The sequence below is a fragment of the Sebastes umbrosus genome, chromosome 6 (genome assembly GCF_015220745.1).
Source record: "Sebastes umbrosus isolate fSebUmb1 chromosome 6, fSebUmb1.pri, whole genome shotgun sequence".
Taxonomy (NCBI): domain Eukaryota; kingdom Metazoa; phylum Chordata; class Actinopteri; order Perciformes; family Sebastidae; genus Sebastes; species Sebastes umbrosus.
The window spans coordinates 28,154,870-28,169,869 of record NC_051274.1 but is presented as its reverse complement, the minus strand read 5'-3'; the positions used below and the strand labels follow the sequence as shown (position 1 = coordinate 28,169,869).

The 15,000-nt window shown below is 39.4% G+C and overlaps 2 protein-coding genes across 4 annotated transcripts in view; both read left to right on the top strand.

Moving 5' to 3' along the window:
* The window catches only part of LOC119490195 (vesicular inhibitory amino acid transporter-like), a 17,047-nt gene that overhangs the window by 2,009 nt on the left and 38 nt on the right, over positions 1 to 15,000 (top strand). The window contains exons 2-3 of one of the 3 annotated variants that reach the window (XR_005207356.1): positions 3,424 to 4,814; positions 14,883 to 15,000. The exon at positions 14,883 to 15,000 is cut by the window's right edge and continues 38 nt beyond it. Coding sequence is in view for 1 of the 3 variants with exons in the window: in XM_037773428.1 (XP_037629356.1) it covers positions 3,424 to 4,611 (1,188 nt within the window). In the remaining 2 variants the exon portion in view is untranslated. Of the gene's footprint in view, positions 1 to 3,423; positions 4,971 to 14,882 lie in introns of those variants that run through there. The other 2 variants (XR_005207357.1, XM_037773428.1) reach the window with 2 other exon arrangements.
* LOC119490198 (lipopolysaccharide-binding protein-like) lies at positions 7,225 to 14,348 on the top strand. Its single transcript, XM_037773432.1, has 16 exons — positions 7,225 to 7,374; positions 7,500 to 7,612; positions 8,896 to 8,995; positions 9,139 to 9,270; positions 10,720 to 10,875; positions 10,965 to 11,028; positions 11,146 to 11,206; positions 11,915 to 12,006; positions 12,218 to 12,394; positions 12,482 to 12,541; positions 12,734 to 12,901; positions 13,126 to 13,193; positions 13,280 to 13,322; positions 13,427 to 13,487; positions 13,872 to 13,948; positions 14,037 to 14,348. The coding sequence occupies exons 2-16, from the start codon at positions 7,513 to 7,515 to the stop codon at positions 14,094 to 14,096; spliced, it is 1,419 nt and encodes a 472-aa protein (XP_037629360.1). The 5' UTR covers positions 7,225 to 7,374; positions 7,500 to 7,512; the 3' UTR covers positions 14,097 to 14,348.

The following is a 15,000-nucleotide window of genomic DNA, read 5'->3' as shown; positions in this document are numbered from 1 at the left end:
GTCACTGCGATGTGGGCCTCGTCCATTACCATCAAACTGCGTCTCTCTGTCCTTCAGGGCATGTTCGTCCTCAGCCTGCCGAGCTAACCTATAGGACACAAAGATTTAGAAATATACAAATAAATAATATATATAAATGTTGATAAATAAATTGATGCAGGGTTCTTGTTGGATATATATTCTCTCTCTCTCTCTCTCTCTCTCTCTCTCCCTGTCTCTCTCTCTCTCTCTCTCTCTCTCCCTCTCTCTCTCTCTCTCTCTACCTGTCTCTCTCTCTCTCTCTCTCTCTCTCTCTCTCTCTCCCTGTCTCTCTCTCTCTCTCTCTCTCTCTACCTGTCTCTCTCTCTCTCTCTCTCTCTCTCTCTCTCTCTCCCTGTCTCTCTCTCTCTCTCTCTCTCTCTCCCTCTCTCTCTCTCTCTCTCTCTCTCTCTCTCTCTCTCTCTCTCTCTCTACCTGTCTCTCTCTCTCTCTCTCTCTCTCTCTCTCTCCCTGTCTCTCTCTCTCTCTCTCTCTCTCTCTCTCTCTCTCTCTCCCTGTCTCTCTCTCTCTCTCCCTCTCTCTCTCTCTCTCTCCCTCTCTCTCTCTCTCTCTCTCTCTCTCTCTCTCTCTCTCTACCTGTCTCTCTCTCTCCCTCTCTCTCTCTCTCTCTCTCTCTCTCTCTCTCTCTCTTTTTCACTCTCTCTCTCTCTCCCTGTCTCTCTCTTTCTTTCCCTCTCTCCCTCTCTCTCCCTGTCTCTCTCTCTCTTTCTTTCCCTCTCTCTCTCTCCCTGTCTCTCACTCTCTTTCTTTACCTCTCTCTCTCTCTCTCTCTCTCTCTCTCTCTCTCCCTGTCTCTCTCTCTCCCTCTCTCTCTCTCTCTCTCTCTCTCTCTCTCTCTCTCTTTTTCACTCTCTCTCTCTCTCCCTGTCTCTCTCTTTCTTTCCCTCTCTCTCTCACTCTCTCTCTTTCCCTCTCCCTCTCTCTCCCTGTCTCCCTCTCTCTCTCTTTCTTTCTCTCTTTCTTTCCCTCTCTCTCTCTCCCTGTCTCTCACTCTCTTTCTTTCCCTCTCTCTCTTTCTCTCTCTCTCTCTCTCTCTCTCTCTCTGCCGAGCTAACTTATAAGGCACTCATCAATGTAAGAATTAAAACAAGACATGATTTATAAATATACAAATAAATAATATATATAAATGTTGATAAATTGATGTTCTTGTTGTTTGAGGTACTTGTACTTTACTTGAGTATTTCCATGTTCTGATACTTTCTACTTCTACTCCACTACATCTCAGAGGGAAATATTGTACTTTTTACTCCACTACATTGATTTAATAACTTTAGTTACTTTACAGATTCAGATTATTAATACAAAATATAATCAACGAATAAATGATGTATTATTATAGATTAAACTACCCATCAGTATGTTAAGTCATTAAAATGAGCTCCACCTTAACCAGCTGCAACATTAAAGTGATGAACGCATTAATGCATCCATAAGTATAATCCAATAATGTACATTATTCTGCATAATGTGTACTTTTATGTTTGGTACTTTAAAGCTGAAGTGGGTGAGATGGAAGCAAATATGATTAAAAAAAGTTATTTTTATAAAACGATATATCGTGACAGTAGTACATGAAACAGGTAACCTGAAAAAGATCATGTGCCTCAGTGTCCTCTGGTGCTCCTGAAGGCATCTGCAAGATTTCACAGACCGGAGGAAACCAACCAATCAGAGCCGAGCTGGAGCCTGCCATGTCTTTGCAGCTGTCAATCACTCCCAAACTCAGATCAAACAGTCAAACTATAGGCAGATCAAATATGAATCAATATTCTGTTACCGTAATGCCTATTTCTCTCATCAGATGTTTTCAGAATCATCTTGTAGTGTACTGTTTAGCTGTAAAATGAGAAAGTTTGTGATGCCATTGTGAAATCCGGTGAAGGAACGCCCAGTTCCGGTCACATGACTGGAGCACATCCAATAGGAACGCTCTCTCTCAATGAAATGACCTGTGATTGGTCAAAGTCTCCCGTGACGCTCGCTTTTTAATTTATTTTATTTATTTCAAAATGACAGTTTCCATGGTAACAGCAGAAAACATTAAAAACATTAACATACAAAAGAAGCATAGCGAAAACATAAACAAAGAGCTGTGACAAACATAAAGGACAACAGAAATGAAACAAAACAAACATAAAAAAACACAATAAAAATAAATAAATAAGTAGATAATAATAAAAGTATGACAATAATTTCACTTAAAAACATTAAAGATATTGCATACATTCAGAGTTTTCATTGCTTTTTTGTTTTGTGAGGAAATTGTTGACAGATATAATTCAATTTCTTTCATAAATATGAAGAAATTAGGCTTTTTTTTTGTAAATTTACACTTATGAATGTGGAACTTCGCGAGAATTCAAATTAAATTAATAAGAAAAAATGCATTACTGTCTTTGTCACTGTAATCATAGCAACCAAATAGAACTTTTCTACAGTACAGTGCAAAATCTGAGAAAAATGTTACATTTTCCCATTACGGGCGCTTAGGGCGATAAAATAATCGCCCCTCTCGTATCAGATTTGAGGACGCTGATTTTTTAAATTTTTTTAATTTTTTATTTAAGGTTAAAGGAATACATACACATACTTGTAAAAGGGACATACAGACTTCAGCAATAACATATATAAAACAAAAAAAAGAAACATAAAAAGGCTAAATTTAATGTCAATCGTTCAGAGCTTGAATCAGCTATTAGCTAAGCTGCTACATAGACCCGCCTACTCGGGGCGCTTACTCTATCGCTCCAGAGCTGAACTACAGACATACAGACCAGATACAGACAGACAGATGGGAGTCAGACAGGCAGAGGAGAGTCAGACAGGCAGAGGAGAGACAGGGGACGGGCAGGAAAACCATATATTTTCCACATATTACTGGGTTCATTCCATATTTTAAACACACAAATATTGACAATTTGTATAATTTATTATTATTATTAGTAGTAGTAGTAGTGATGTTTTTTGTGTGTGGCTGTCTGGCACCCTCTATTGACCGGCTGCCACTGGTTATTAGCATGCTGCATGTTTGTAGATGTGGATCTGTTGACAGAATGAAAGCAGTTGAAATGTTTGATGTCTTCATTCATTCATGACGTCACGATGCTGATGATGATAATGATGATGATGATGCTGCCTTTAAATGACCTGACCGGCTATCCTCGTAACCACTGCTGGTGAATTAATGTCTCTCTCTCTCTCTCTCTCTCTCTCTCTCTCTCTCTCTCTCTCTCTCCATCTCTCTCTCTTTCTTTTCCCTCTCTCTCTTTTTCTGTCTCTTTCCCTCTCTCTCTATCTCTCTCTCTTTCTTTTCCCTCTCTCTCTCTCCATCTTTCTCTCCCTCTGTCCCTCTCTCTCTCTCTCTCTCTGTCTGTCCTTCAGGGCATGTTCGTCCTCGGCCTGCCGTACGCCATCCTCCACGGTGGCTACCTCGGCCTCTTCCTCATCATCTTCGCCGCCGTGGTGTGCTGCTACACCGGCAAAATCCTCATCGCGTGTCTCTACGAGGAGAACGAGGACGGCCTGAAGGTTCGCGTCAGAGACTCCTACGTGGACATCGCTAACGCCTGCTGCGCGCCACGCTTTCCCGCGCTGGGCGGCCACGTGGTGAACGTGGCGCAGATCATCGAGCTGGTCATGACGTGCATCCTCTACGTGGTTGTCAGTGGAAACCTGATGTACAACAGCTTCCCCGGGTTCCCAGTCTCCCAGAAGGCTTGGTCCGTGGTGGCCACCGTTGCTCTCCTGCCGTGCGCCTTCCTCAAGAACCTGAAGGCCGTGTCCAAGTTCAGCCTGCTGTGCACTCTGGCGCACTTCGTCATCAATGTGCTCGTCATCGCGTACTGCCTCTCCAGGGCGCGCGACTGGGCCTGGGATAAAGTGAAGTTTTACATCGACGTGAAGAAGTTCCCCATCTCCATCGGCATCATCGTGTTCAGCTACACCTCCCAGATCTTCCTGCCATCCCTGGAGGGCAACATGCAGAAGCCCAGCGAGTTCCACTGCATGATGGAGTGGACTCACATCTCCGCCTGCGTCCTCAAGGGCCTCTTCGCCCTGGTGGCCTACTTGACTTGGGCAGACGCTACCAAAGAGGTCATCACGGATAACCTGCCTTCAACCATCCGGGCTGTGGTGAACCTCTTCCTCGTCTCCAAGGCGCTCCTGTCTTACCCGCTGCCGTTTTTTGCAGCAGTCGAGGTTCTGGAGAAATCTTTTTTCCAGGATGGAGGTAGAGCCGTGTTCCCGGACTGCTACGGCCCCAATGGGAATTTGAAATCCTGGGGTTTGGGTTTGCGTATTGCTCTGGTAGTCTTCACCTTGCTCATGGCTGTCTTTGTCCCCCATTTCGCCCTCCTCATGGGTCTAACTGGGAGCCTCACCGGCGCCGGCCTGTGCTTCCTCCTGCCCAGCCTCTTCCACCTGAAGCTCCAGTGGAGGAACCTCCTGTGGCACCACGTCTTCTTCGACGTCGCCATATTCGTTATCGGAGGCATATGCGCCATATCTGGCTTCATTCACTCCGTTGAAGGGCTCATAGAGGCGTACAAGTACAATATCCACGACTAGAGAAGAGCAGCTCCTGAGTTGTGATGACCTTTATTGAATGATGATGATGTCAGGTTGCCATGACGCAGACCTGACATCATCATCATCATCGATTGAAGGGCTCATAGAGGCGTTCAAGTACAATATCCACGACTGTGAAGAAGAACAGCTCCTGAGAGATGATGACCTTTATTGAATGATGATGATGATGATGATGATGTCAGGTTGCCATGACGCAGACCTTATCAAAAACATCATGTTATTTTATTTATTTTTTATTATTTTATTTAAAAGGGACCATGTACAGTTTAAAACACAAATGTCACCATTTGATGCACCGTACCAGATTATAGCTTTAAGCTAATTCACATCTGTAGTCCCTTGGCAGGTCAAAACAAAGAAACATACTACAGTCATACAAGAAAGAACATACAAAACGCACAATACACAGCTACACACAATAGCACATCACAAATGTGACATTTCATTCAGTTTTACATGTTAGAATGTGTTGCTTTTAAGTTTCACTTTCACTTTTACAATGTAGTAGGCCCCTACTGACCCACATCTATGGTGCTTATAGCGACTGATAACGCCTATTTAACGGCCTGATAACAGTCAAATCGACTACCAGGCAGAGCACAATCAAACAGTAGTTTCCTGTTTTTCACACACACACACACACACACACACACACACACACACACACACAAAGTATGCTTGTCAAGTAAAAGCAAGTCATGAAGATCATGGAATAAAGATCAGTGAGTACAGAGCTGAGCAGCTTTCAACAGACGTTTTAAGTGTTATGTTGACAAAGAAGCTCATGCAGGAGGATTATTTGTGTGAAATGTACATCTTTTTATTTTTTGCCTTCGTGATAATGTGCAATAATAATAAACTCTACAATCATAGTGTAAAGTAGTCATTCCAGAAAACATGTTTTATTATAACTGGACAGAGGAACCTCCGCATGAAAAAGGGGGGTGATTAAATATGCTGGCAGCCTGTCCAGGTATTCATTCATGCAAAAGTTGTCAAAGATCCAGTGAAAGTGTCCGCCATGGGTCTTACTGTGTATACGTGTTTATATCTGGGGAATGAAATATGTGAAAAAAACAATGGAGTGAATATGTTATTATTGGTTTTTGAGCTGCTAGATATTATCATTAATCCCACTTCAGAGAAAATATAACACCGAGGCATCTATCAGATCAGATGGTGCTCTCTGTGGATTATTATAAACAATTATGTGTAGTTGTTTAAAACAGAATTTTTTTTTTATCAGTTTGTTTTCGTGTTTTATTTTCCATCTTATGCCTATAATAGTAGTCCTCGTTGGCTCATTTGTTTTCTTGGTGTTTCAAGTGTCATTCTGGATGAAGTGAATTCAAAGTGCAAGCAAGTGGGTCCAAATTGTGTTATATGGAGAAAAAAAAAACATGTCTGTCTGATAATATCCTCTTCCTATTGAACTTGTTAATTGTGATTTAATGGAACTAATCATGGTGTGTGAGACAAAGAGTATTTGTTGAATTAAGAGATAAATAAATCAAATATTTTATGGCTGGTGATTCTAATGTTTCCTTGAAATGTAGCCAGGGCCTTGCAGATTTTACTTTCTCTTTTGTACTGGCATAGGACAGGTTAAGCTTCCCCTTTCTTAAAACAACAATGTGAGCATTCAAAAACAAGACTGTGTGCGTCAAATGGCCTTTTTTTCTTATTTAAATAATTCTTCACTTCCTTTTTATGTTACTCGGCTATGCACGACAGGCTTTAATTATAAGAATGAGGATGTTGTTCAAATAACTTGTTTCTGATACAAGTGAACTTAATCTACTTTCAAGATCACTGATCGTGTTGTACTTCAAAGATGTATGAATATTTCTTTCAACACTTTAGCTCCTATAACATTTTTAAATGTGTTTTTTTTACCAGCCGATTAGACTGTTGTCAGGCTATTAAATAGGCATTATCAGTCGCTATAAGCCCCATAGATGTGGGTTAATAGGGGCCTACTACACCCAAAAGTATGTTTTATCATCCGTTCACATGGTAGATCACCGGAGGAAGGTATAAAAGAACACAACGGCGACCGTAGTAATTATGACATGAGCAGAAGCGTCAGTCAGGCGCTGTAGTATAGACTTAACTAAGTGTTTTTTTGTTGCCTAAACCCAAAGAAGTTGTAGTTGTATTGCCTAAACCTAAAGAGGTTGCAGTTGTATTGCCCTAAACCTAAAGAAGTTGTAGTTTGTTGCCTAAACTTAAAGAAGTTGTGGTTTTGTTACCTAACTGTTCTTTGTTGCCTAAACCTAAATAAGTTGTAGTTGTATTGCCTAAACCTAACTGTTTTTTTCCTAAACTTAAAGAAGTTGTGGTTTTGTTACCTAAATGTTCTTTGTTGCCTAAACCTAAAGAAGTTGCAGTTTTGTTGCCTAAACCTAAAGAGGTTGTAGTTTTATTGCCCTAAACCTAAAAAAGTTGTAGTTTTATTGCCCTAAACTTAAAGTAGTTGTAGTTTTGTTGTCTAAACCTAAAGAAGCCTTTTTGTTTGTGTTCAAATGTGACATTTCATTCAGTTTTACATGTTAGAACTTGACTACCAGACAGAGCACAATCAAGCAGGTGTGTCCTCTCTCTCATGAGGCTATTGCAGATGGCAGTGAGTTTCACTTCTCATAAAAACAGAGCTGCTGCAGATGAATCAACAGCAGAGAAACGGTGAAGACGCTTGTTCACTCTTTCAGCTTGGCAAACACACATCCTGCAGTAATTCAGGTATGCTACATAACATTACTACCACAGGTTTACTGAGAGTTACATGTTTGATATTATATCTCACACTGAAATGTAATTGTTTCATGGTTTCATTCATGCTCAAATGTACACTGCTTGCACCACAGGGGACCCAGAAAAATGCTTCCGCTGGTGGTAGCAGTGCTCATGCTCGTCTCTACTACCTGTGGAGAAAACCCTGCAGTGCAAGTCGTCCTGAATAACAAAGGACTTCAGTACGGTAAGGCCATGTGAGATGGTGTTATTCACTCACTTGTTAAGTTAATTTTAAACCCCAAATAACTGCTTTGTGTCATTAGATGGATTTGCAGCCAAATGAGTCTTTTCATAAAGATCTCAACAAAATTGTACATTAGACATGATTCATTCACAACTATTCAACTGTTAGACAGCAGAGTGATTTCTGATAAGGACCGATACAGGAAATAAATCAATCCTGCTAACAGCTATATCAACATACAGTACAATGACTTTGATTTGTGCAGGAAGAGGAGACTTATCTTCTGAGTGGCAATGCACAAGGCACATTTTACTTTCAATTTGCACAACACATATTTTACTTTCAATTTGCACAGCAGAGATGTACCTTTAATTTTATTTTATTGTATTTTTTATTTCTCCTATCTAGTGTAAAGTAGTTGGTATGTACAGTTACATGCATGTTTTTTGTGATCTATGTAAAGTCTATCTATCTATCTATCTACACTGTAAACAATTGCTGTTAATTTACAGCAGGATTTCAACAGTATTAACCTGTTATTGCTAAAAACAGTGCTTTACTGTTAATACAAAAGAAAACCTGTTAAATTACACTCATAGGTTGTTTTTTAACTGAACTATAATGCATTCTTAAAAAACAGCACTTTACTGCTGATCAACTGTCTGAAGTATCATCAGTAACAGTTTCATGCAGTATTTTTTTAATTCTGGGACCTGATCTGCACATGTGAGGCTTGTACATTGTACATGATTGTAAAATCAGTGAATTAGCTTTATTGTTCTTCACTCACATGTTGTTATGGTTTACATTCTGTGCTTGTAGCCAGCTATAGACAGACATTTTGGGAAAAGTGTCAACAAGTCTATTATAGCCTTTTTCCTAACAAGTGCCTTTAATTGTATTAAGTGTGACTTTTCCTATGTCTGTAACCTGCTAAGTCTATTCATCTAGGCAAAAAATAATGTTTATTAACATGTATGTAAAAGATAAATAGTGCATTAAAACAAATCAGTAAGATAATGTAAAAGAAAGGTGAAAAACAGCTATATAATGTATCTTTAAACAGTAAATTAACTGTAAAATACTGTGAAATTAATAAAAAAAAACAGTTCAAACTGTATTTTTCATTAACAGTACAAAGCTGTAAATTTCAGCGACAGTATAATAATGTTAATTTTACAGTAACATAAAGGCAACCCTGCTGCCAGTTCTTTACTTTTATTTTACTGGGAAATTCTTAACAGTGTATCTATAAAACTGTACATATGTGCTGTTGGTCCCAGGAAAGCAGGTGGGTGTAGAATGGATCAAGGAGAAGTTGAAGCTCGTCACTCTGCCTGAAATCAGTGGTGACATCATTGGCATATATTACAAACTATCAGGGTAGGATTACATTTAACATTCTTGAATATATCTTTTCTTTTATACTTTGCTTTATTTCATTAGACATTTTTACATGAGTCAGATCTGTGTCCTCTCACCTATATCTACACCTGTCTTTGTCTCTCTCCCCATGTGCACTATAGCATCAGCATAACACAGTTTGACTTCCCAGAGCCGTCTGTTGAGTTCTATCAGGACATCGCAGGATTCAAGACGTCCGCCTCAGGCCTCAGTTTCGCATTAACCGGCGAGTGGACGACACGCCTTGGCATCATGTGAGTTTCCCAACATGTAAAACTCCTTTGATTGATGAAGTCAGTAACCCCACAATCAAGGTTTGTTTGTTTGTTTGTTTTGGGGCAAAAGACAAATCTTCAGAGCACCTAAGGAAATCTGATTATCCTCTTTACCATAATATAAAAGTGATTCCATATACATGGTATCATTTAAATGTTTAAGTTACACAGAAATTTTACATGAAGTCTAAATGAGGAAGTGATATTAATTTCATCTGAGGTCAGTTAGAAAAGGAAGTGTGTCCTTAAAGGTATCATGTGAGCTGTTCCTCATTGGCTGTTTTCTTTCAGATGAGAAATCCCCTGATGCTACAGCAGCTAGACCGTCCTCGCTTTTTAAATTAAACTGATCTTTATGTCGGTCTTTAAAGGGTCAGTTAGTTGTTAAGCTTTTCAGGAAATTTCACGATCAAGATATTTTATTATTAGAGAGAGCACATTGCATATATAGACTACATTACTGTGATACAATCGCACAAAGAAGCATTCATTAATAACCATCTGACCTTTTTTAATGTCACTCACAGTGTTGAGTTGTATGAAAAGCTTCATCCAAATTTCAAAACAACATATATTTACCTCCATATACAGATATTTTTGGTTTAATGGTTCCAGCTATTAAAGGTCACATATTGTAAAAAGTGAGATTTTCAGGTCTTTTATATTATAAAGCAGGTTTAAGTGCTTTATAAATACTGTTAAACTATCAAAACGTTCAATATATACGGAGAAATATATACAGCCCGTATTCAGAAATTGCACGTTTGAAACAAGCCGTTAGGATTTTTGTCCATTTGTGATGTCACAAATATACAATATATATATATATAGATCATTACATGGTTTTAAACATAAACATTCTAAATGTGTCCCAGTTTATTTGCAGTGGATGTGAATAACATCAGCTGACAGGAAGTACACATGGACCCAAGATGTTGCCTGGCAACGCAATTCCGTTGAAATGCACTAAAACGGAGCGTTTCAGACAGAGAGTAAATACAGGTATATTCTGGCAGACCGTACGAGGAAAATAAAGGGTTTTTTTTAACATTACAGCATGTAAACATGTTCTAGTAGAAACACAAAATACAAGTATGAACCTGAAAATGAGCACGATATGGGACCTTTAAGTCATAAAAATGTAATTATCAGTTTACTGTATACTAATTGAAACCACAGTATCCTGAATCAAATGATGTCAGCTAGGTGATGATAGTGATTTAAACAGTGATCAGTGGTTTATTACCTTCAACAAGAAGGTTATGTGATCATCATACATGCATGTTAGAAACTGGCACAAATGTTTTTGCACATTCAAATGTGCAAACGTTATAATTTGGACACTGAGGCTTTTGAGTTGTATGTTGCATGAATAAATGTTCACCAACACCAACGTGCACTGACTTTGTTTGTACTGTGTGTTTTCAGACATGACGGGGGATCATTCGACATGACTATATATATTCTGGATGTGACCTCTGCAGTGGAGATGGGGAAGGATGCTGACGGGCATCTGTCTGTCACCAGTCAACACTGTGATGCTCGGGTCGGAGACGTGGACATACAATTTCACGGTGGAGCCAGGTACAGTAGAACAGAACAGGGGAGAGGAGAGAGAGAAGGGGTGATACTGGTGTCAAGATATAAGCTCTACATTTATCATTTGTCAACAGTTGGATATTCCAGCCTTTTGTGGAGCCTTTCAAGGGGAAAATCATGGGTGAAATCGAGAGCTCAGTGAGTGTTTATATATATATATATTTGTCACATGTATCAATGGAGGCTCTCTCTATGCTGTATGATCATTTTAGTGGTGAACATTGAAGGACATTTGCCTTATTGTTTCCTCCATAGCTCTGCCCTAATGTGGAGAAATCCATTGCAAGCTTGGAGTCCCACCTACAGGCCATGAACGGTATTGCAGCGTTGATAGCAGTTACATAGTCCAAAAGTTACTTTACCTTAACCTTTTCCACTCAAAAAAAGGTCTCACTATATGAGATGGCTGCTATAGAGACTAACATCATCACACATGAATACAGTTGGGCTCATTGGATCCACATGAATCTAAGCTTTACAGTGATAACTAATGTATGCAATTCCAAGACTGTTTAGGGACCCCAGTATGCAGAAATATTCAAACACATCATTTTATAATATGTGTTATATTAGGTATTATAATATGTATTATAATAGGTGGAAATAAAACATTTGTACTGCATGCAAAAAACTGCATTTTTACCTCAAACTGCATGTGATTATCATAAAGTGGGCATGTCTGTAAAGGGGAGACTCGTGGGTACCCATAGAACCCATTTACATTCACAAATCTTGAGGTCAGATGTCAAGGGACCCCTTTGAAAATCGCCATGACAGTTTTTCCTCGCCAAAATTTAGCGTAACAACTTATAGTGTTATTCAGCATTATTTCCAACATTCTAGCATGACATGTTTGGTACCGATGGATTCCTAAGCCTGCTACAGCCTCCGAAAAAAAGTAAAGTCGTCCGACGACATCGCCCCCAAGGAGTGGAAGAGGTTAAGCCAAAAGTAAATTAACAGTCAATAACTTAAATATATAAATAGATAATGCAGTCTATGAATGATTTCTGCTCTTCATCAGTTTCCTTTGAAGTTGGTCAAGACTTGACCTTTGACCTCCCTCTCACCGGTGCACCCGTTGTTGATGCTTCAAGTATGAATCTGGGTCTCAAGGTAAAGAAACACACAATCTGTTTTCATATTGTAGAAGTCCCCTGACTTTTGGCTGCATCATTTCAGGCAAAATAATAATAGAAACACACACGTATATGTCCAACACGCTCTGGCAAACATAATTTACAATATGGGTTTTTGCCAAAACACAAGAAAATATATTATAACAACAAAAAGTGATAATTGATCGTTTGTAATTTTTTATTTAAAGGGAGAGTTCTACGATATCAAATCTCACATGGAGCCTCCCTTCGTGTCCAAGCCGTTCACCATGCCCCAGCAGCCGGCCTGCATGTTGTCAGCGGGTCTGTCTGAATTCACCCTGAACTCAGCCTCATATCAACTCTACTCAGCTGGACTGCTTCAGGTCCTCATCACTGACAGCATGGTAAGTGCACCTGAAACTTAATAAGAATTGATTACTTTCTGCCCTAATCCATATCTGTGATTAAGAAATATAGTTTCATCATCTCAGATACCTCCATCCTTCCCTTTGCACCTGAATACCAGCTCAATGGGGCCTTTCATCCCTCAGGTAAGTCCATCTGTAGCAATATCAATACAGTACTCATATGAAGCCACAGCTTGTGGTTTATACTCGGGCAGTCCATCGATTAAAATACTTAATCACATGATTGTCCATAGTTAATCGGATTAATCGCATTAAAGTTGTCAAAATATCATAATTAAATGTTTACCATCTACTTTTCTCTCTCTGTCTCTGCAGCTTCCCAAGTTGTTTCCGGATCTTCTGATGACTCTGCTGGTTTATGCCGGAGAGATGCCCATGTTTTCCTTCCAGCCTGGTGTTGTTAAACTGGACTTTCAGGGCGCCGTGAAGGCGTCCGCCATCCAGCCAAACGGTACCCAGACCCCCTTGTTCAAACTCAATGCTGTGAGTACTTTTGTTTTCTGGCCTTTTTTTTGCTCTTTATATCAACAATTCATCAAAGTAGTTGTATAGCGGATATTATTATTATTAGTAGTAGTAGTAGTAGTACATTCACACCTTGTTGCTGCCCAGTATGGCGTTATATTAGTGCCTTTATCCCTATGCCAGATTAATGATAATAAACATAATCTTTGATCGCAGCTGTAATTTAAACCTCTTTCTTTCAGGACTTACAGTCCAGCGGTAAAGTGTGGATTGATGGTGACAGACTGAAGGGCTCCATGACGATGGACAAGTGAGCATCACTACGTTTTAAAACACACACCTTTGCCTGTTTTAGTTCACAAACTTAAAGTAATAATATTTCTTTCTGTCAAACAGTTTCACACTGACACTGGCGTCGAGTGAAGTGGGAACCTTTCAGGTAGGTGACACATCACATTATATGTTGGTCACAGGCAGCCGTATGTGTGTACGAACTGAGGAGAATCAAATTGTGATCGTTACAAATCACGTTTCTCTTTGCAGACTGGTACTTTGGAACAATTAACAAAGACGGGACTGATGCTAAGCTTTGCAAAACTGAACGGTGAGTCTGAGTTACATGTTTTTTTATGTTCAGTTCTCATGAGATGAACAATTAGTAGCGTATATATGTGTATATATATAGTAATTTACACTCCACTCTGATCATCATTCTTGCTACAAAAATATATTAAATACTTAGTTTGCTTTATTTCTGTCTACTTTGCGGTGTAGGCCTGTTTTATTATTACACTCTGGAAGTTTATCTGGTAAAAATAGTAACTAAATGCATTTAATGCTATTTGTTATCTTCATTACAGTAAACCGGAGCAGCACAAGGGGATATAATGCATTTTGTCCTTCAGAATATGCCCATACAATACTGCACCGATCCAACATACTGAACATAATGTATAATGTGTACTCTACTTGTACTTTTCTGTTTCAGCGAAATTGGGCAAAGGTTTTGTTTTACCCAGAATGAAACAAGCAGAGCTGGTCAACACAGTTCTGGCGGTGGAAGAGGTCAGTGTTTGTAAAAGATTACTCATAAAATGTTAATTTTACAAGTAGAACGTGTCACTGGGCTAACCACTGTGTTTATTTCTAACAGGGATTTATAGCCATCTTTTCAGATGCTCAGGTGTCGCTGACAGACAGAGGCTTCAACTGACAGACAAACAAGGACACCATTCAGTAAACTAACTGGATTTGTATCTATATCTGACAACGTCATGATAAAAGCACCAGTGTGTTTAAAAGGCCAAGCTACATAATCGAAATGTACAAATCTACAGCCTTCATGTCAAATCAACAGTGATTACGCCTGCAGTTCACCTTTATAAATGCATATAAAGGGGTATTCAGCCTCAAACCTGATCTTTTTTCACACAATCCTGTATTAAAACTATTTTTTTAAAGTGTATTCTGACTGTTTCATTAATATATTGTAGAAAAATTAGACAATTCTGGTTTCATTCAATTCATATACCACTAGAGGGCACCAAATTTAAAATTTATTATACTCTAGATTACAGTGTAAAATTATGGAGAGGGTTAGGATTACTGGACAGTAGTACCACATTAAATTAAAAATTAAATTTAACCCTATGGCCCCAATGGGCAGCTGAAATCCCGGGGTCTTGGTCTGCGTATTGCTCTGGTAGTCTTCACCTTGCTCATGGCTGTCTTTGTCCCCCATTTCGCCCTCATCATGGGTCTAACTGGGAGCCTCACCGGCGCCGGCCTGTGCTTCCTCCTGCCCAGCCTCTTCCACCTGAAGCTCCAGTGGAGGAACCTCCTGTGGCACCACGTCTTCTTCGACGTCGCCATATTCGTTATCGGTAGGCAAATGCGCCATATCTGGCTTCATTCACTCCATTGAAGGGCTCATAGAGGCGTACAAGTACAATATCCACGACTAGAGATGATGACCTTTATTGAATGATGATGATGTCAGGTTGCCATGACGCAGACCTTATCAAAAACATCATGTTATTTTATTTATTTTTTATTATTTTATTTAAAAGGGACCATGTACAGTTTAAAACATAAATGTCACCATTTGATGCACCGTA

Coding starts and splice junctions, on each gene's coding strand:
- LOC119490198 (XM_037773432.1), top strand. CDS start 7,513: ATGCTTCCGCTGGTGGTAGCAGTGCTCATGCTCGTCTCTACTACCTGT. Junction 8,996..9,138: donor ATATATTACAAACTATCAGG/GTAGGATTACAT, acceptor TGTGCACTATAG/CATCAGCATAACACAGTTTG. Junction 12,007..12,217: donor GTATGAATCTGGGTCTCAAG/GTAAAGAAACAC, acceptor TTTTATTTAAAG/GGAGAGTTCTACGATATCAA.